The sequence below is a fragment of the Ambystoma mexicanum genome, chromosome 9, assembly GCF_040938575.1.
Source record: "Ambystoma mexicanum isolate Mex_15411 chromosome 9, UKY_AmexF1_1, whole genome shotgun sequence".
NCBI lineage: Eukaryota > Metazoa > Chordata > Amphibia > Caudata > Ambystomatidae > Ambystoma > Ambystoma mexicanum.
In genome coordinates, this window is record NC_090931.1 from 727,964,905 (window position 1) to 727,985,452 (window position 20,548).

The window sequence follows — 20,548 nt, forward strand, 5'->3', positions numbered from 1 at the left end:
GGAAAGAATGCATCGAGTGAATAAACCTGAGACAGTACTTTGCATTTCACGGATGCTTTGTAAGCATCTCTCCACGACCACTAATCAACACAGCTAAAGCCTCCTACTATAAGAATACAATAGCAGAAGCTGACAACAAAAGCAGAGCCCTCTTCAAAGTGGTCAAGTACTGCATAAAACTGCTACCCAATCCTGCCATACCACACTGCAATGAAAAATCCACGGCTATCAACACCTTCTTCATCAACAAAATCAGAAAGATTCGCCAGCACATAGACACCAGCTCTGCATCCGCAGACCCACCTCACTCCCCTCCTCACAAAATCTCCACACATTCAAGACACTCTCTGCAGAGGACTTGGTAGAAACCCTGTTCACCCTCTAAGCCACATTGTATACAGATGACATCCTCCCAGCATCAATCCTCAAGACCCAGCCCACAGAAGCTCTCCTTCCATACCTGGAGATCATCAGCAGCTCCCTAACTCAAGGCACCTTCCCATTGATCCTAAAGACAGGGCAAATCCTCCCTCTACTAAAGAAACCCACTCTGGATACCTGACAACCTAGGTAACTATCACCCCATCACCTATAGTCCCTTCCTAGGTAAGATTAGCGAGAAAGCGGTAGCTGTGCAACTGCAGCAACACATTTACACCAACAATCTCCTCCAAACCTACCAATCCGGTATCAGACCCAGATTCAGCAGAGATGGCAATCATACAGATGGTCAGCTATGTCCTTAACATCCTTGATGATGGCCACCCCTGCCTCCCAGTTCTACTCGACATCTCAGCCGCTTTCAACACACTAGACCACCAGGCACTCAGACACCCTACGTCATTGCATGGGGATCATTGACCTTGTTCTATGCTCGTTCAAGTCCTACCTCGCCAACATCCAGTGGTTTGTTCAGATGGACTCCTCTAGATTGCAAATGCTACCAGTCATCTGTGGAGTCCATAGGGTTCCACCCTCTCCCCAGTGTTCTTCAATCTTCACATGGAACTGCTGGGAGCCCTCCTAGCCACACACAACATCCACATCCACCAATACACTGACGATACACAGCTATACCTCAAGATCAACTCCATCAACGACATCCACATGCTCAGAACCTGTATCCTGCTGATCCAGTCTTGAATGTCCAGTACATTCATGAAGATCGACCCCTCCAAGACTGAATTCCTACTCCTCACCAACAACACCTAACATACAGACCTGGCTATCAAGCATGAATCCTGAGGGTTTCACACCTGAGCTTACCTCCTGTGCCAAGTCCCTTGGATTCCACATCCACATCTCCTGTTGTCTTCCCTTGTGTGACTGAGAGGTGTCCTGCACATGGTCCCACAATGCATCAAGGGTATATACGCAAGTAAGACCACATCAACCCGGCCCTCATAGACCTTCACTGACTCCCACTTTATGCACAAATCACGTTCAAGTCTTGCTGCATCATCCATAATGCAACCGCCCACAAATCATCCAACTACCTAGCTGAGAAATTCACCATCTCTGGCAGACGGCTTACGACCAGATGCCAGGATATGTGCAGACTTGAAATCCGCCACTGCGAAAAGGAAAGGACCAGAAAACAAGCCTTCTCTGCCTACGTCCCAAGACTATGGAATCTTCTCCCCATCAGCATCAGACTTGCCCCCTCGACCCTACAATTCACATAAGAACTCAAAACCCACCTCTTCACGGAGTCTCTCCTCTTCAACATTGTGCCCATCATGTCACCCCCACCACCCTGTACAGTTGTACCATCCTCTGTGCCCCTCTGTATCCTATCTGTGCTGTATACATGTTCTGTTACCTCTGTAAAGCGCTCCGTTGTGTATCTATATTGTTACATACCTCTGTAAAGTACTCATTTGCTTCTCGAAGCTAGGTCCACGCTCAATAAATGTAATAATAATAATAATAATAATAATACTGTTAACACCACACACACTTTGGGACAAGAGATGTGTTATAACATGTCAAGATGTACAGTTGTGTGTACTTTGATTCTGTCTTTTATTTCAAGAGCTTTTACAATATGTTTTTCTTTGTCTGCGTTTGAGGGCTATGCATGTTCATTAAAAGGTATCCTCACTTATGCAGAGCTATAGTTGGCATGATATTAATTGTGTTAAAAATGTATTATTCTAAGCAATTATGATTGCCCAACTTTCCCAAGACGTGTTTTAATGTGTACCGCATGTTTATGTAAGACCAGTAGTTATAAGTTATACATGAGGTCTATTTTGAGTTAAATCAAACAGTGAAAGTGAAGACCGCAAAATATTTCTGCAGAAATAGCTTGACAATTATTAATGTGGGACCTTTCTTTGATGTTCCTCCACAATGGATTCTGAGCTGCTGCTGAAAAAAATGTGGTTGGCAACCTCTTCCTGGAAGTTTCTCTGAAGTGTGTCTGATTGAAGTCAGTGCCCGATAGAAGGAATTTAGAAGTTGGAAGGGATTTGCTGTGTGGTTTGGAAGGCTGAGTTAATGTCATGTATACTAGAACAATATAATAGTTTCAAAGCAGTACATTATATATCCATATAACAAGCCTGTCTTCTTCCACTTCTGCCTGATCTCTCTTAGTCGGATAGGTGTTCTACTGTTATCAGAGTTCAAGTGATGGACAGACAGCACTGGATCTGCCCCCTGTATACATATCGATGTGCCTAGCTATTTTTTCCTTTCATATATTAATAGCCCAGTGCAGTTATGTCTCTGGTAGGTAGTCTGCTAAGGAGGGCTGACTTGGCAATGCAGGTTTTAGAAAAAGAAAATATGCTGTGTCTACTTGTTCAAATGACAAAAGAAAATACATATTTAATCACTATTAATTCTGTTGGAATAATGCTATACGTTGTTTAATATAGCTCTGTATACTTGACATTCCAGTATTAGAATGCTTTGCAATAGGTATTGCTAATTACCATCATTACTCAACACAAATGTCGTATTCAATTAAGGGCATCCTTAGGATGAAGGCATGTGTTAATTGGGGGAGTGTTGAACTCTTGTATGAGCAGCAGCTCCTGCTCATTGGAAATGTTTGCGCTATGCGTAGAACTATCGGGTCCCCGTTTACAAACCCAGAGCATTTCTCCATTGTCCCCTTATATGCCACGCTTTCCACTATTGTATCCTTTTCTTATGCATCCAGGCTCAAAGTAACCGTTCAGAAGACTTATTTTTCGAGGTACGTGGCCCTGTCAGACAACAAATTATCTTTAATAGAAAATTGATTAACAATGTTTTATGCTCCAAAAGTATAGTATAACCTCTGGATTCTATTTGGAGTTTCACATGTTCTTTTATTTAAATGGAACTTTGCCACGTTGAGGCGAACCTTCACCTGACCAGATGATGTGTGTGCTAGTTATGTGGGACATATAAGCATGGCTTACTCAGATCTCATTTGAGAAAGTGAGGGCAGATTTGGATCAGCAAAGGACCATGATTTTAAACATCCTCTTTAGGGCCTGAACTGCATTTGTTTTAGAGAACTGCTAGACATACTTTGCGACTCTGTTTGTTTGACCTGATTGGCTACATTCATAACAGCAGCCTTTCCATTCGTTGGTTTTCAGGAAGGGAAAGCTGGCTAGGATCAGAAGAATAATGAGTATGAGGATCACTCTCTATTGTTTTGATATTTGCAGGGAGGTCAGTCACATTTTAGAAAGTGACTTATTACATGCCCTAATCCTAGAATGCAGATTAATTTCAGCGAGATGTGTCTGTGTCACATGCTAAGCTCTGTTGTGGTTGTGCGATCCCACAGTTGAATCGTCTTAGGCTCTGCACATCCCTCTTGCCAATCAGTAACTTATCAACAAAATCCGCACCAGGACTGGACTGATCCAGGAAATTACAAGCTGTCTCTATACCTGGTGATCCTATATGCCCGGTCAAGGAGTGATTGGCCTAGTCTGTCCACCAAAATCCAAGTGGCAAGTTTGGGAATAAGTGCCAGGCATCTACTTGAAATTCGGGCCACTCAACAGCAGACGATATGAACATTCCTTCAGCCCAAGAAATGAATGCAAAGCATCTATAAAATGTTCTAGGGAGAATGTAGTCGCTATAACAATCATCTCACTTGGTCAAATCCTGTTTGGGACATCTGGGCAACAGAGTCCTTATTTGGCAACCAGATGTGCTCAGAGCCTATACCCTAACTTTGTACAGAAAGAGATAAGAAGATGTGAGGTTATTCAACTCTCTTGGCGAAGATTAGCCCAAATGTTTCACCAGAACGTTTAGAGTGTTCCATTAAAGTATTGCCCTAGAAAGAATTCTTAAGCTAAAGTAAAGTGTGAAAGAACTTTATGAAAGACCAAATGTTCTAAGCAAGGGCCCCTAATCCAACCAGCCCAAAGGCAATCCATGTCACTTTAAAACCTCCTGCCCAATGTTTTGGTAATCGCAGTTTCATACATGTGTCTGGGCACCATGACCACTATCACATGAACTCTGCACCAAACTTTGTGATATTTAACTCACAAGTGTTTTCCAGTTGTGCATGTTACTTTTCAAAGATCCATCACTTATTTCTCCATAGACCTAGTCAACTACACACTGGAGATTGAGCTACACCTGAAACTGAATATCTGGGGGGATAGCTCACAGGTGAAGCATTTGTCTCAGGCATAGGTTCAGCTTGCATTTCCCAACTTTGCACGTTCAATCTCTAGCATGAACTCCATAGCTTGTCTTTTGTTTCAAGATCAGAATTTGAGTAGTGTTACATTGGATAGAAAAAAATAAAAGATCAGTCATTACAGTAGTGAGAATCGGGCAGGAAATACCATATAAAAACATAGTATACAACTATAAATCCCCATCTTCCAGTCAAGGACCTGTACAATTCTGAGGCCTCATAAAACTGGCAAGGCAACCTCCAAACTTGCAAGAAATTCTGGCACCCGCGAATGGGCAATTACCGGGGTATTCCAGCCCCACCGCACCCAGGCATGCTGTGCTTGCGGGTGCCTTTTATTCTGCCAGGTCAGACCTGGCGGAATGAAAGGCACCCGCGAGCACAACTCAGAGTTTGCCGGTCCGAATACAACGGTACCGGCAAGCTTACCGGTACCGTTGTATCCAGACCGGCAAGCTCGTAATGAGGCCCAAAACGTCCTTATGGTCACAGTAGGAAAAGGTACCATAAAGGTGTGTTTCAGTTCTAATAATCTAGTATACATGACATACTCCTGCCCCTTGCCGTGCACATTGCTCCCTATTGTTAAGGAAGTATACAGTATGTAATGCACAGTTGTTTCACATTACCTTAATTCACTTTGGATGAACATATGAATGTGGTTTATTCTACCACACAGATCTTGTACACGCATGACTTCACGATTGATAGGAATTATTTAGAGAACTTGTATTTGGGTCGTCCAAATTATGTGCACATTGTAATCATTTGCATCATAATAAGACCCAGCCTGATGAATAAGCCTACAAAAGCTGTGGACGCCCACATAGAGGTATGGAACTTCTGCCTACCAGTGCCAACTAGTGGGCTGCCTGCAGTCTCTTACTCTTCCCTGAGGGTAGATGGCAAACAATCTGGGATAGCTGGAAACTGCCTGCCTTTCACAGATTGGGATTGCTTTGTAGATATAGGATCAGAGATCACCAAGCACTGCCATCATTGTGGAACCTGGCGATGAGATGCTAACAGTGGGCAAATCATACGACTACTTAGCATATGGCGGCAGTGTAAGGCATATGTCTCTATAATGTCTATAAAAGATCCAAAACTGTTTGCTTAGTCAATGCCGTTTTAACAGGAATTCAATGCAAGGAACAGATGCAAGGATGCACATATTGCTTTAAAACCAAGAGGCTGAAGGAACACTTGTTTAAAATTGTCTTATTACACTAGGAGCTCATGTACAGCTGCACCTAAGCCATTACCGTTCAGATGACTGCCTAGAAATAACAATGGCATCCCCATAAAAGTGTGTCATTTAATATTATTGCATGATACACATACCTCATAGAGATCCCCGGGGTGTGTGTTTCGGAGGGGAAAAGCAGCTAGGGGGTGGGACTGGCAATAGGGAATAGCATGCCGTGGGCAGTCAACGAGTGGGTAAAATGCTTAACAACATCCACGGCCTGCGTGCCCTTCCTTAAATCCCATCTCGCTCCTTTGTGTACTCTGCCAACAGTTCTATTTATCCTATGCCAACCGTCCTGGGTTTATATATGGTGCTGAAGCACCACCTAAGAGTCAAAACTAAACAAACAAAAAAAGCCACCTTTAATTTTAAAACTGTAATTGTTCGGCATAAATCCAGTGTGCACTTACAATGAGGACTACTTAGAAAACAGATACGGGCAATGACAACAGTTAATTGCCCATTCTGCTCTTACGGCTCGGTCTGCAAGAGGCATAAACCCAAGTGAGCACTCTGTGGCTTCCGTCTTCCTTCCACAGTGGCAGCCCCTTTCTTTGATGGCTTCAGCAGGAGCCATGGTGGTTGCCAAGCACATTGCCTTCTTTGTAGGACACAGGCTTAGGTAGGAAAGAGCCGATTCACTCATGTTAGAGGAGGAGAGGTGGCTCCTTGGGTTATGCACAAAGGTGTAACATTAGATTGTTCACAGCTGCAGAAGCTGCAAAATATATATTCACCCGTCTGAAAACTCCCTCCAGAGTTTTTATTTTAAAATGTAATATCTTCTCCTGGGGAGACTTAATTGCAGAATAAAAAACTCCTGGCGTAGGCTTCGTTCAGGAGGAGGGTTTATTTTGAGACCATGCCGCATACCTGTAAGACTCCTAGCTCTCTGTTCCCTATAATGACCACTCTGAATGGCAATTGCTCATTGGTATCACTGTTGCATTTTTTATAGTTTGATTAGTAATGCAGTTTTCAAATAGCAGATTGAGCTTCCTTAAATAAATTCCAGTGCAGCTGATTTGTAACACTTTGGAATGTTCAGGGACGCTTTCTCGAAATGGATGCGGCTAGCTCAACCGTGAATGCAATTCGGTATTCTTTTTCCAAAGAGTTGCAGAATAGTTGATAAATAATCCTTGCTTAGTGCGGATCGCGACATGATTAGATGGTTTAACTCAATGTTCCAGAGCACAGTTATCAACATTAGTACACGTCAAGTACGTCTGTTTCCATATTTGCTTCACAGGGTGGCAGGACACCTATATAAGCTGGAGTGGACTCTTCATACAGAACTCTCTATTTTTAGTTACGGTGCATCCAGGGGCTGGGCTATTTGGGAGAGTAGTGAAGACGAAGCTTCAAATTCTTTTGGAGGAAGTCTTCTCGTAGATTGCTGGGAACATATTGACCAGGCACTGTGGTCATGGACAAGGTACGGGTAGGCGGTGCTTTCCCTGACCATCTGATGCTTAGAGGATGTCAATGAAGACAGTTGTCAGAATCGCTCCTTTCAGAAGTGCTAAATATACCCAGAATTATGCAGTTATGAATGCACATATCCATTTGTAAAAATACATCCTCACAGTATCCGCAAAGGCAGGTTGCTTTCCAGCGTTTTGCGTTGGGCAGTTGCCACATGCGGATGCCCAGACTATTTTTGCATCACGCACGTGCAAATGCAATTCGCAAGCATTTGCACAAGGGCATCTCAGAGATGCTCCAGGTATCTCTGGGATACTACTATGCATCTCCTGATGTGCTGCTCTGCAACAGTTTGCCAAACAGGCCCATAGTGTTTGTGATTTTCACATACACCTACTGAGTTCTTTACTAAGTATTTAATGTTTGTTTTTGGATGAGAATGCATTTTCCCATAACTTTCTCTAATGTGAAGTAGTGAGTCCACCTCACCCTTTTATGTGTTTGATATTGATTTGTTTTTTCTCGCATGTGCTATGTTTTAGACACATTTCATTATTCTCATGGGTGTCTTCCCAATTGTTATGTTACTAGATATTGGCACCGCCTCAGTTCTGCTTAGTGTATGATGCTGTGTTGGCAGCATCCGGAGTAGAAATCCCAGAGAGACATACTTGTTCATGATCCCACTGGGGCCAATCACTCTGGTCTTTTATGTCAATGTTGAATTATCCCATCTCATAGAGTCCCCACTTCTTTCATAATAAAACAGGTTTTGCTTCAGGGAAACTGGCCCAAGAATGTGTGATACCGTCTGTGATGTTAAATGCAAAATGAGGGGAAAAAATAATAAAGTATAAATCCTCGTCATTTGGGAATTGATGCATGTAAACATACTTCCTGCATTGATGGTTGCTTTAGCTAAGGCAATTAGTTAATGATGTAGCAATTTACCACACATCAATGTGCATGCATTCAGATGTGTCTGCACTAATTTTCTGTCACGATGGTGTATGTGCACAGCTTGGGGTGAATGCATGTATGGTTTATACAATGCCTATCAATTTGATTTGTTCATTACTTCATAACCAATTGCATCTCATGTCTGTCCATGTCATTGCCCATAATACAGAATCATTCGGATTAATATCATAAAATTACCTATAGAATATGTTCAAAGTGAGGTCCGGCACAGGTATGAAATCCACCAGAGATTAATATTATAGAGCATAAAAACAAAACTTGATGCAGATGAAAATAGATTCTCTCCGAAGAAGTGTGCCGCTAAATTTGGCAATGACATTGCTTACCTCCATTGCCGTTTCAGTACTGATGGCTCTGACAGAATATTAAAGATGAGGATTAGTAAGAGTCCATGGTAATTTGTAGAGCCATGCCTCCTTTTATTTTTTTTCTGCACCAGACATATTTGATCTGGGATTCATGACACAAATATAATGATGATCAGTTTAAAATGAGAACGCTCAGTAGAGTTGACTGAGCTGCATGGAGCTCCCTAGTGTGGTCTGTGGATCAAATAGGAAATGTTGCCAACGCAGCTTGTTTCCATCCACAATCTCTTTTGCATTCATTTAGATTGGAGTGACCTGGAGGGCAGTTTAGTTCTTTCTGTAAGTGATTCCTATCCAAAGGTCTCTTGGGTAATGCCCTACTACCACTACCACTCACCATCTGTCAGTAAAAGTCAGAACAGTTTTGACTAATTCCAAATACTTTAGATCTGCATAGTTGCCTTAGTCCAGTTATCATTTGTTTTGCAGATACAAGACCTAGAGACCGAAAACTCTGAGCTGAAGTGTAAGGTACAAGATTTGGAGAACCAGTTAAGAATATGTGACATAGCTTCCTCACCTGTAAGTACATATATTAACGACATTTACATTCTACATTCATTAACATGTTCCTTTTCCTTCATCCGCGTCATGCATAATCCTATTCTCTAGCATAACCATACATTAATGTTGAAGGACAAATGCTGGGATGTAAGATTTGTGGAACAGAGCAAGTGCAGTGGTGTTACAAATGGTCATTATAATTTTAACAATGTCGAATAACAATTAAACAAGTCATTTTTATAGCAATTGTTTTGTTTCTAGATATTCATGTAATGTGCATGTTTACTTACATTATTGTTTGATAGATAGAAATACATGAATACAATTGAAATGATTCACTGATAACCAACATTAATAGTTAAGATAATATTAGGTTTCCTATAAAGTTAGAGAGTACATATTATTATTTCCATATGCATGGTCTGTGTTAAATAATTTAAATGGAACTATTTATTTTCAACAACAAGCTTTGCTATTTGGTTTTTCGATTTTAAACGTTGTTCAAGTTTTGTTTTCCATTCTTTTAAGGTGGGTTCCCCCCTTACCTCCAACTTCCCATCCCCTGTAACCAATACAAGTAACACTAACACCCATTGCCTTCATAGGTTTTCTTTTTTTCCATTGATAAAAACATTAATATTTTGCTGTCATAGTTTTAAACGCACATTTGGTGTACCAAATCCATTGGAAATGCATACTTTAATTTGAACAGTCACTAGAGTTAACAGACCAGATGCAACATGATGAGATGCTGTCTTGAAAAATAAAATGTCAAACTGATATAGTATAAGCACTACACACATGGAAAGTTCCGTAACATGTATTATCAATGCTTAAAAGAAATGACTGTTTAATTTCAAGAATGTGAGGGTTGTGCCCTCAGCATTGGCCCCTTCAGAGCAGTAATGTACATTTTCAGGGGATTGTTTTTGTGACTGTGAGTGTTTTATTTGTCTTATATGACTCTGTGCCGTGAATGTGTCTCTGAATGGGGAAAGCACACATGTGTGTCCTCCACATGACCGCCCCCTATCCCCTGCCCTGTCACTGAAATGCACTGTTGCATCCGGGAGTTAGAGCTTGAAGAATGGTTTATAGTTTGCAATGTGCTTGAGGGTCCAGAAAGTAAGTCATAGACACAATTGAAGAGCGAGAGACCAAGAGAGACAGACAGGGAGAGAGAGAGCACAGGATTCAGTGAACTACGAGGGAGGATAGACTGAAAATAGATAGTGAATGGGTCCAACATTGTGTGTGAGTGAGAAATCCAAAGAAACCTTTCTTTGTGGAAACTGTTTTATAACATTTATGAATATTGAGCCATTGACCTTTGAGGTATGTGTTATCCAAGTAGAACCACAGTCATCCTCATCCACCTCAGTCTCCACACTCTCACTTCAACTTTAGTTTGTATATTTTCGTATGTGCATTGATTTGGAGACAAAGAATATCTTGCTGTAATTGTGTATATTTAATTAGTACTCCTCTTTAGTTTGAAGCACTTTCCCCCTTAGGTTTCTGTTACCTTTTGTAAATCACCTTTTTTCTTATTCACTTTTTGTTTATTTGCTTTGTTTTTTTTCCCCCTGAAATATGTCCCATTTTGTTTTACAACCTCAGAAATTGGCTTACCGCTTGTTCTCATCTTTGTTATTGTACAAGCACCCTTCATGGGAACACTTCCACTATCTGTATGCGTGTTATTGTATGTCATTTCTAATCGAAATTGACATCACTGTTTTTCAAATAAATACAAAACCTATACAAGATATGAGAACACTAGCTGGGTTAACCTCATGTATCAATCCCTTTCAAAAGAAAATATAATGCAATGAATGATATAATAACCGTGTGAAAACTAGTAGATCGTGGTACATGACGTGAGAGTGAGTACTGACATGCAATGTTTACTATTGGACTGTTGTAAAGTGTCAACTGCATAATGCATCTTAACAACAGGCGTGTCAACACTGGGCAGACGACACTCATCTGAATAGTACAAGCATTGACATGAGCACGATGATCAGGGTATACATATACACATATTAGCAGCATGCTCAGAACCCTGAGAAGAAAACCCAAACCAAATTGAAATGTGCATGAATGCAATTATAAATGAGGGTTAGGACGCTAACATTACTATGTGTGCACAGATTGCCTAACACACACAGATGAGGCCACATCAGGCACTTGTTTGCCACTGCCCATTCCTGGGCATGAGTCGTGTATGTTCTTGCTGAGATGCCTTCACACTGCACAGCTAGAGGTGCATGAGTTCATGCCTATATCATCCAGTGGTGGAAACAAAACTGCACAGTGAGTTTGCATATCACTCAAGGAAGGAGGGTGCCCTCTAAGAAAAGCATGTAGTTACTTGCCTAAAGAAGTCCTGGGTATGTTGCATTGTACTGCTTTTAAATAAAGGGTATGTCACAAGCCTCCAGATGCATTTCAGTTGTTATTTTCGATCACAACTGGGTGCTTGCAGGGTTAATTGTTTGGGAGAGAACATCTCTGAAACAGAGAATTGCAGGATGGCAGAAGACCACACATGTACTGAAAACATACCCCAATACAACTTACAATATTAACTTCTCTTGTCTGTTTTTTAAGGATGGAAGGAGGCTGACAGAATATAACTATTATTCAATTTGTCAGGCCAAGTGTGCGGCATAGTGGCAAGAGAAAATACTAGAAAAGTAATTTTATGACAAATGGGGAAGAGGTCTGATGTGGTGATCAGTTGCCCAAAGGACTAGCAGTCGTATACAATGTATAGGGAGGCTATACAAGAAAGGACATTTTAAATTTGAACGTATCATGGAAATGGGGCTTTTGTTTTTTTGAACCTGACACCTGACTGGTGGCAGTCGGTGTAAGTGTAAATGTGGACTTGGTGAAATGGATCTTCTAGGTGAGTGGTTTTCTGAGAATGCCAGTCTATAGGTAGGTCAGTGCATGGACTTTCCTGGGCTCCACGGCCCTGTCTGGCTATCTCAGTTTCATCACCGATCCCTCACGTTGAGTGGTAAGTATCACATCACTCAGCTATTAAAGAAATGGAGCATGTTCCAATTTAATAGGCATAGGTCATGTTTTGGCCACCCACAGACACAAGTGTTTATCAAAAGGTACCCCTGATTGAAACTCATCCTGTTAGCTAAACAATACATGCTATAAAGTATGAATAACATGTAAATACAATGACTGCTATCCATTTCTAAAGTGGCCCTGAGATCCATGCCTTTATTTCAGTGTATATTCATTTTAATGTGTGTCTAGTACAAAGGAAAGCCCTCTCTGTGCTTCTTTTTGTGTCTACTTCCAAGGCAATTGCAGAGTCTTCACAGTTGGTTTAGTTTAATTGTTGGCTTCCTTACGTTTATCATTGCAAAATGTGTGATGTACATTTTTGCCATTATTGTTTAATTCTCATAGAAAAAAAAAACATGTCATGTAATTTTGTTATGCAGAATGAGAAGTCAGGTGCTGCTGTTTATTTTCTTCTCCATCTTTCATCTTTCTCTTAATACTGCCTTGCTTATTTTTTGTAAGGATTCACTGTGACACCAAAAGCAATTCCCTTGTAGAATCTTATGCCGCATCAGATCCAAATTGCTTTTGTATTTATTGATAATGCTATAGGGTATTACGTCATACTTAAAAGATTGTTCAAATGTATTCGTGCTCTGAGGGATAAGATGAGATATCATCTAAACTTATTGCTGGTTGCTACGTCTGGTTTGTGCACGGGCTGGAGGTCCATAAACGGGTAAAAAGACTTGCAGGTACAAAACCTACAACTTATATTTTGACAGAGATTTCAGTGTAAGGGATTTCAATCTGGCACACACCCAAGTCTTGCATAGCATGTAGTGCACAAATGAAACCCTTATTTATTTGTGTCTATAAATTTAATATTCTGAATGATATGTTATATCCACTCATATAACATCTTTCTCAAAATACCCCCAAGGTCACACTGAACCAGGAATCAGGCTAGTTGACAAAGGTACATATTTATTTATTTATTTAATATTCGAATCACGCATTGGTTTAATATAGACGTATGTGGGGCAGCAGTCACCCAAAGGGTGACAATACAGTTCAGAAAAAAGCAAAGCAATTGACTTTATGTATAAGGAGGCAAAATAGAGAAAAAGAACCGTTTGTTTTGCATGCAGATAGAGAAGAGGTTGATGTTCCCCCTGAAAAGTTTTGTTTAAATACACATGAGAAATCCTACACCAATGTGAGTAATCAGCAGGTTTTCAGGAATTAAATACAATGTCTAGAGGTATAGGCACTCCTCCGTCCCACACAAGAGAGAAAAACTTATTTTGGCAAATGACACTTTGAAATGACAGGTGAAATTGGCTTGGTGAAATACTGCAAATGGCCAAAATGCTAAAAAGAAGACAAATTCTAAAGAAAGCAACACTAATCAGGTCCTAACATGCATGGGCTATAATACTTTGGCTGGAATTGCAAATTTGTGGCAAACTTTTCCTATGGGATATTGGAGAAAAACTGGTCAAATACAATGTTCTGCGATTTTAGTTGTGGATATAGCTAAGGATGTTAGGTGTCAGTGGGAGTTGAAACTTTGTTTCTATCTTTAAAACTGAGGGAGTTATAGAGGTTTTATTGAGAGGTGTTTTTCGAAAATAAAGATGGAAATTTGGACAAGAATTTCAGTTTAAAACCAGAAAATATGGATTATGCTTTTACTCAAGACTAGAGCATTCAGACTAGACAACCAGGTTGGGACGAAGTAAGCTCTGAGACTGATTCATGATGTCAGGAACAGACCCCCAGCACCTTCCCTGGCAGAACGAGTCCAAACACTTAAAGTGGGATTTATGGATAAGAGTTACACAAATAAAAATGACTATGAAAAATGACGTTTTAGAAAATAGACAGGTAGGATAGCACTAAAGATTTTGACACTGTTACTGATTATGAAAGTAAGGATAGTTCAGAGATTAGGGTGGAACAAGATAAGGCAAGGTATACAATAGTTCTATAGCGTCCTGTTAATACTCACAATCCAATGGGATTTAAGATTTTTGGCCAGTCCAGGGTCTGATCAATTGGATCAGATCTATCAGGGAAGGACAGCACATCAGCTAGACTGGTCGCCGGAACTGCACGAGATCTGCCCTTCTTGTCTCTGGATATTTCAGATCAGCGGCATGGTGAGTTCAGCAGGCAACCATTTATGGTAGCAAGCTAGATAGTTTCGGGATGCTTCCCCCACCACAGCGCTTCACTGGGTTGTGAGGATTAGTTGAGGATTGAGGCCTAGCTGAAAATGGTTCAGCTACTGCTTGGCCTGATGGTTGGAATCTGGATCTAGAAGATTGTTGAAGTTTGGATTTTGAATCTGGATCAAAGTGCTTTGCTGGAATCAGAAGAGAGTGTCTGTCCCTATGTGTTGTCAGATGTCCATATATATCTTGTCAAATGACATCGCCAAATGGGTGTATGGCCTGGTTTAACTAAACCTGCCCCTTTGAAATGGGATTGGATCAGAGCCTCATCTCCGCCTTGCATCCGGGTGATTGGATCAAAGACAGATGATCTCAGGTTTATGGTTTGCTTTTTACAATACTTAGAAACCTCCTCTAGCCACTAGTGTCAAAATCAAATTTTGTCCTAAATGCATATTTATACATTTGTAACCTCCACGAAAATCAGATACACGGATTACATATTTTATGGAGTATCTGTTCATCAAAATCCTGCCGCTGTGAGACCTTGGTTCGCCTTTCTGCACCATTTTGTCCATTTCAAATATTTCTTCAAATTTCTACAAATATGCGCGTTTACCATAGGAATGTGTGTGCAAAGTTTAAAAATTCTAGCATAAATACAGTTCCCATAAAACCACATATTTTGCCATTCATGTACAGAATATGCTACACAGTTCCACCAAGTTTTCAAAAGTAGGGCCAACAATTAGATTAACAAATATGCCCATTTTATATTTTTCACCACTTCTGATAGCGAGTTATGAATCTCTAAAAAATGTTCATTACACATTCTTTACCAGCAAATGGTCAGACTTTTGTCTGTCTCTGGAGGCAAGGAGCAGCCCTGACCTTTGGGATTTCCTTCTGCAAGCCTAGTTCATGACCTCTTCACATGTCGATTTCCTGGCCTGGAGAATCTGCCTTTGTTCAGTCCCAGGCGGCAGACACAAGTCTGGCATACCCCATAATTATCATGTGTCAGTGAACATTTGATGAGAGCAATGCCCTCCCCTTGGGTGGAAACCTGTTGTTCAACCCCTTGCAGGCCCAGCCAGCTTAGGTTAATTCTTAATTTCTTGACCTGAAATCCAGCATTAACCAAACTTGTCGAATCAGATAACATAAATAATTTACATTCTTGATTTAAACCTGTGGGATTAAAACAACTGAGATCCATGTTCCTTTCAGCAACAGTCCTTTTATATTTGCTAATCTGGCAGACCTTTAATTTAGACAACTTTAAAGTTTAATCAGGAGAGCCCATTTGACAGGGGCTGTCACTCACAGGTGGCACCAGTATGGCAGCACAAAGGTTTTTGACAGGAGTTGTCATTCACAGGCAATCCAGTTTTGCTGAGAAGATGTTGTACTCTTAACATTTCAGGACCTTGTAAATTCACTCTGCTTCATTAGATTAAATGAATGTTAGCGCCAAGCAAGAGTTTGAGTGTTGGAACCTGTTATGTACAGGCATTTTGAAGTTTCAGCGGCAAAGTAAATGTCATTTACAGGCAAATGTTGGAGTTTCACTTGCAAAGCGCTGCTTCTCCCTCTGCACACTGTTTACTTGTCATGGAGCCCAATGGCATTTTTTCTGCAGCGTGTGCTCTGTTCCACCACACATGCACCATAGGTGGCTGGTTGTGCAGCCATCTTTTTGTGTGTTGAAAAAAATGCGGTTTTGGAAGTTTTGGCGCGCACAAGGGTTTTGCTGCCATTTTACTGTTTCTCGCACCATAGATAGCAGAGGGAAGCTGCATAGTATAGCAGATCGGGTCAATACATCCCATAGCAGGACACTTTTCACTTTTGACATGCATTATCTAGGTGCCTGATAAAGCTTAGCTTGGTATATATGGCGTGTCAAATGGCATGAATAAGGTGATATAGAGAAAGAAAATGCAAGCGATTATAATCATGCCTAAAGTAGTGACGATTGTGATAGTGATAAAGAACGAGAGATGGGAGAAGCTCTTAGTGGGAAGGACCTGGAAAAGGGAGTTAGCTAGCCTCAAATGCTTGATGATAGAGACAGAAAAGGTCAAGACTATGAGTGGGTGAAGGACACATACCACAGTGGTGAAGAAAGGGAAATAGAGTATAGAGGCTGATAGCAAAGGAGAGAATTCAGTAAAGGAGAAATTTTGAGTTTTTTGAAAGTCCTAGCAGTGTGGCAAAGAGGGTGAAAAAGGAAGCTGAAGCCAGAGAACGAAGCTCAGGGAATATGAAGGTATTTTCCCACCCACTCACCCTACTCAGCTTCCCTTGCTGATATCCTGGACTCTGGAAGTGCCAAGTGTGATGTATATGTCTTGTTTCCCCTGCTAAGGGATACAAGGTTTTCCAATGGCTGGACCATATGGAAGATCACACTGAGAAGATTACTGAAAAGGAGTCTTCAAGGAGAAGGGATGAAGGAGAAAGTCTGATACCAGTAAATGAGACTACCCTGAAGAGTTCAGCAGAAGGCAAGGTCCAGATACTGAGTTAATTAGAGACTGTTATTTTTATGAAAGCCTATGCTTTGTGCACCATGTTCACTTTACAAGGGGGAGAACCTGATACCTCCTGAGACAGAGAGAACATTGTGAACTTTGAATTTCCTTGAATTTTTATTTAGAAACCACTTGACCTATCCTGACACATTTTCAATTGCACTTCATGCCATAGCGAGTTATTGTTTTTTTTCCCCACATTGTTGGAGAATATGACCGAAAGGCCCGCATCCTGTTTGGCTGTGGAGTTTCAGATATCACACTCCCGTGCTTATTACCAGGTTCAAGGTTATTAATGTTCTTGTCACATGTACATGCCAGTAGTGTTCCACTCTCCCATCCTCCTGCCCCTGCCCCTTGAAATGGTAAGAAAGCCACAGACGAGGATCCATGACAGTAGTTATGAACTGCATTCTGGGCAAGCTGATTGGCTGTCAGTCTATCACTATTCCCAAGAATATGTTAATCAGTGATTGAAGTGTGTTGGTTTTTGTGAGAGCTCACTTTATGCAAGCACTCTTGTTTGTCGCTAGTTTGTCATCTCTGTCTGGGCGTTAAGGGCTTCATTATGACTTAGGTGGACTCTTGTGTGTATATAGTAGTGTTACATGATAAACTGGTGAGGGAGGGAGGGGGTCACATGTCACCCCCTTACAACGACCCATTTAAAAAAAACAATGTTTTGCTATATTGACAGGAACTGCCTGTTAAAAAAAAAAAAAAGCAAATCTGCCAGATGTAATGCTGGCTGTATTCCCAGGGAATACCACTGGTGGTAAATACACATACTGCCCATCCCTTAATGGAGTGGATGGTAAAACCTGACATATTTGACAACTACTCCCATGTTCACTTTTACCGACCAACACACAAGGACCGTCCAAACAATCTGATGTTACCGCACCAACATATTTTTCATTCAGTCGCCAATTACAGATTTGCGTTGAGAATGCAGGTTTTTCATCTGCTTTGGATTGACTGAAACAATGTTCTGCAGGCTGATGTTCTGGGAAATGCAAAATGCGGCTTCATGTTATGCACGCCTCAGCATCTGCACTCTGTAGGTATTCAGATGTAGCATTTGGAAGGCAAGACTGTTCTACTTTTAGAAATGTGGTGGTCTGGTAAGCAGTGCAAGATCAACAGTTTCTCTGTGCATGATTTTGAGATTAATGATCAGTCCTAACATGCCAGTAGATTAGCATCAGAATTGAAATATTTACATGTTGGAGCCCATTTCAGTATTTTAGTTGGCTGGTACAGTATACAGTTAACGTCCGGCGACTGCATGCTCACTTTGTGAATGTAATGATTTTGAATGTAGCTTACATAAGATATGCACCACTCTATCCTTGCTTGAAAAAACGTGCGTCCTATCAGAAAATCGAGACTAGTCCTTGTTCCTATTTTATCTTTTGGTAGGTTTCATAATTGTTATGTACTAGACTGTGGTTAAACCAGTCGGCAATATGTAAAGATTTCTTTAAAAAGACATCTGGCAGTAAGACTTAAGTGGACATAATTTGTTCTTTTGTAGTTTTGTCAGGAAGCATTTCTGAAGTTTCCTTGGTTTCTTGCCAGTTAAGCGTCTGCAACTGGTAATATATAAAGCAGTGAGATATGACTAAGCATGTACAACATATGGACTATTTAGTTACCGTACCACGATAATTCTGACATGTATGTCCTATTCTGTATTAAATAAGAGTGTCCCATGCATGGCATATGTCACATGTTGACCTTTGCACTTCGGTTTACTTTTGCAAATCTGGTCCATTTTCTCAAGGTCTGAATAGTGCTATGTGAAAAAGAACCGGTGGTAAATTCGGATGAAACAAGAATGTTCTCTCGTTTAAGTTACATATAATCTTGTTTGGCGAACTGGTGAAGAGTTTTGACCACATCATATTTTTTTTTTCCTTCTACACTTATTTATTGACTTCATAAAAAAATACCAGGTCCAACAGTTTATTGGATACATTCAACCAGGTCCACGTTACAGCAGTAAATGCTGGTCTATCAACCACAACACTTCCAACATCACTAGTAAGACAAACACACTTCCAGATTTGCAAAGCACGTCCTGATTCCGAGATTTGGAAATAAATCCCTGCCGCCGTTGGGGCCAAGCCTTGGTGTGAACATCCTCTCATTGAAGATCACGAGCTAGCTCCTCAAGCGTTAAGGCTTCTTAAGCTGAGCAAGTCCCAGAAAGTGTCCTTGAGGGATCGTGTGCACAATGTTTTGCAAAGGGAATATTGAATCCTCCAACTTAAATTTCTGGGGAAATCCCAATTACAGGCCAGAGAGACTATCCTTTAAGTTTAATCAGATTGATTATTTGTCCTGAATCGAACTCTGAAGTATAATAAGCTACCACCTCAGCTGCACTTAGTATCTATATAAAATATGGCAGCTACAATTGTGTTGTATGATTCTGACCCTGAAGGCCCCTGCATAACTTTCAAGGAAAGAGCTTTATTATTCAAGGAATTAATACATCTGAAATATGATTAAGTACATTCATAACAATGCATGGCCTTTGCATGTCCTATTATGTTCAGGTTACACGCTACTCTAAACAACTCTGCTACCAACTTACCTGCAATGCGCCAGCCAAAGCACCCTGTTAACATGAGCACATGAGATTGCCGTCTGGAACACAAATGCCCCCATGCCCTCCGCACAAATCACCCAATAACCTATTATGGTTGCTCTATACACCCCGACCATCAACCTACATATCAACGCACCAGTCAAAGCACCCTTGCAACAAAGGCACATGCATTTGCCATATGGACACAAAAGCCTCCATGGCCTCAGCACAGATCACCCAATAACCTATTACAGTCAGGTAGGATCCTGCTCTACACACCTCCTCCATCAACTTATGTGCCAACGCACCAGTCAGAACACCCTATCAACATGAGCACATGAGATTGCCATTTGGACACACATGCCTCCATGTCCTCTGCACAGATCACCCATTGTCCTATTACGTTCAGGTTCAAGGATGCTCTATACACCCCCAACATCAACTTGCATACCAACACACAGCCAAAGCACCCTTACAAACACCGGCACATGCATTTGCCTTCTGGACACAAGAGCCTCACTGGCATACTCACAGATCACCCATAAACCTATTACAGTCAGGTTCCAGGAACATCTATACACCTCTACTACCAATTTAACACACCAGCCAAAGCACCCTATCCACATGGGCACATGAGATTGCCATTTGGACACAAATGCCTCCATGCCCTACGCACAGATCACCCAATGTCCTATTATATTCAGGTTCAAGGCTGCTCTACTCTCCCCCACCATCAACCTGCATACCAAGGCACCAGCCAAAGTGCTCTAGCAGCACAGGCACAATTGATTGCCATCTGGACACAAACGCCTCCATGCCCTCCACATAGACCACCCACATATAGTACCCGGATACCTGATATCTACATGCATCAGCACATCAATAATGCTATTTTTCATGTTCCCTCTTTCTACACTAACCTAACCCAATTCCTTCTCTTTCATATCCACCGCAGTGTCTGAAAGATGGGTGGTTTAACCCCCAGTAACATAACATG

General features: G+C 41.1%; 1 protein-coding gene across 12 annotated transcripts in view; it reads left to right on the forward strand.

Moving 5' to 3' along the window:
• The window catches only part of GULP1 (GULP PTB domain containing engulfment adaptor 1), a 2,063,281-nt gene that overhangs the window by 1,859,867 nt on the left and 182,866 nt on the right, over nucleotides 1–20,548 (forward strand). For 10 of the 12 annotated variants that reach the window (XM_069615617.1, XM_069615618.1, XM_069615616.1 and 7 more), the window contains one exon: nucleotides 9,131–9,223. The exons of the other annotated variants lie outside the window; for them this stretch is intronic. In XM_069615617.1, coding sequence (XP_069471718.1) covers nucleotides 9,131–9,223 — 93 coding nt within the window. The remainder of the gene's footprint in view (nucleotides 1–9,130; nucleotides 9,224–20,548) is intronic. 12 annotated transcript variants of the gene reach the window in all.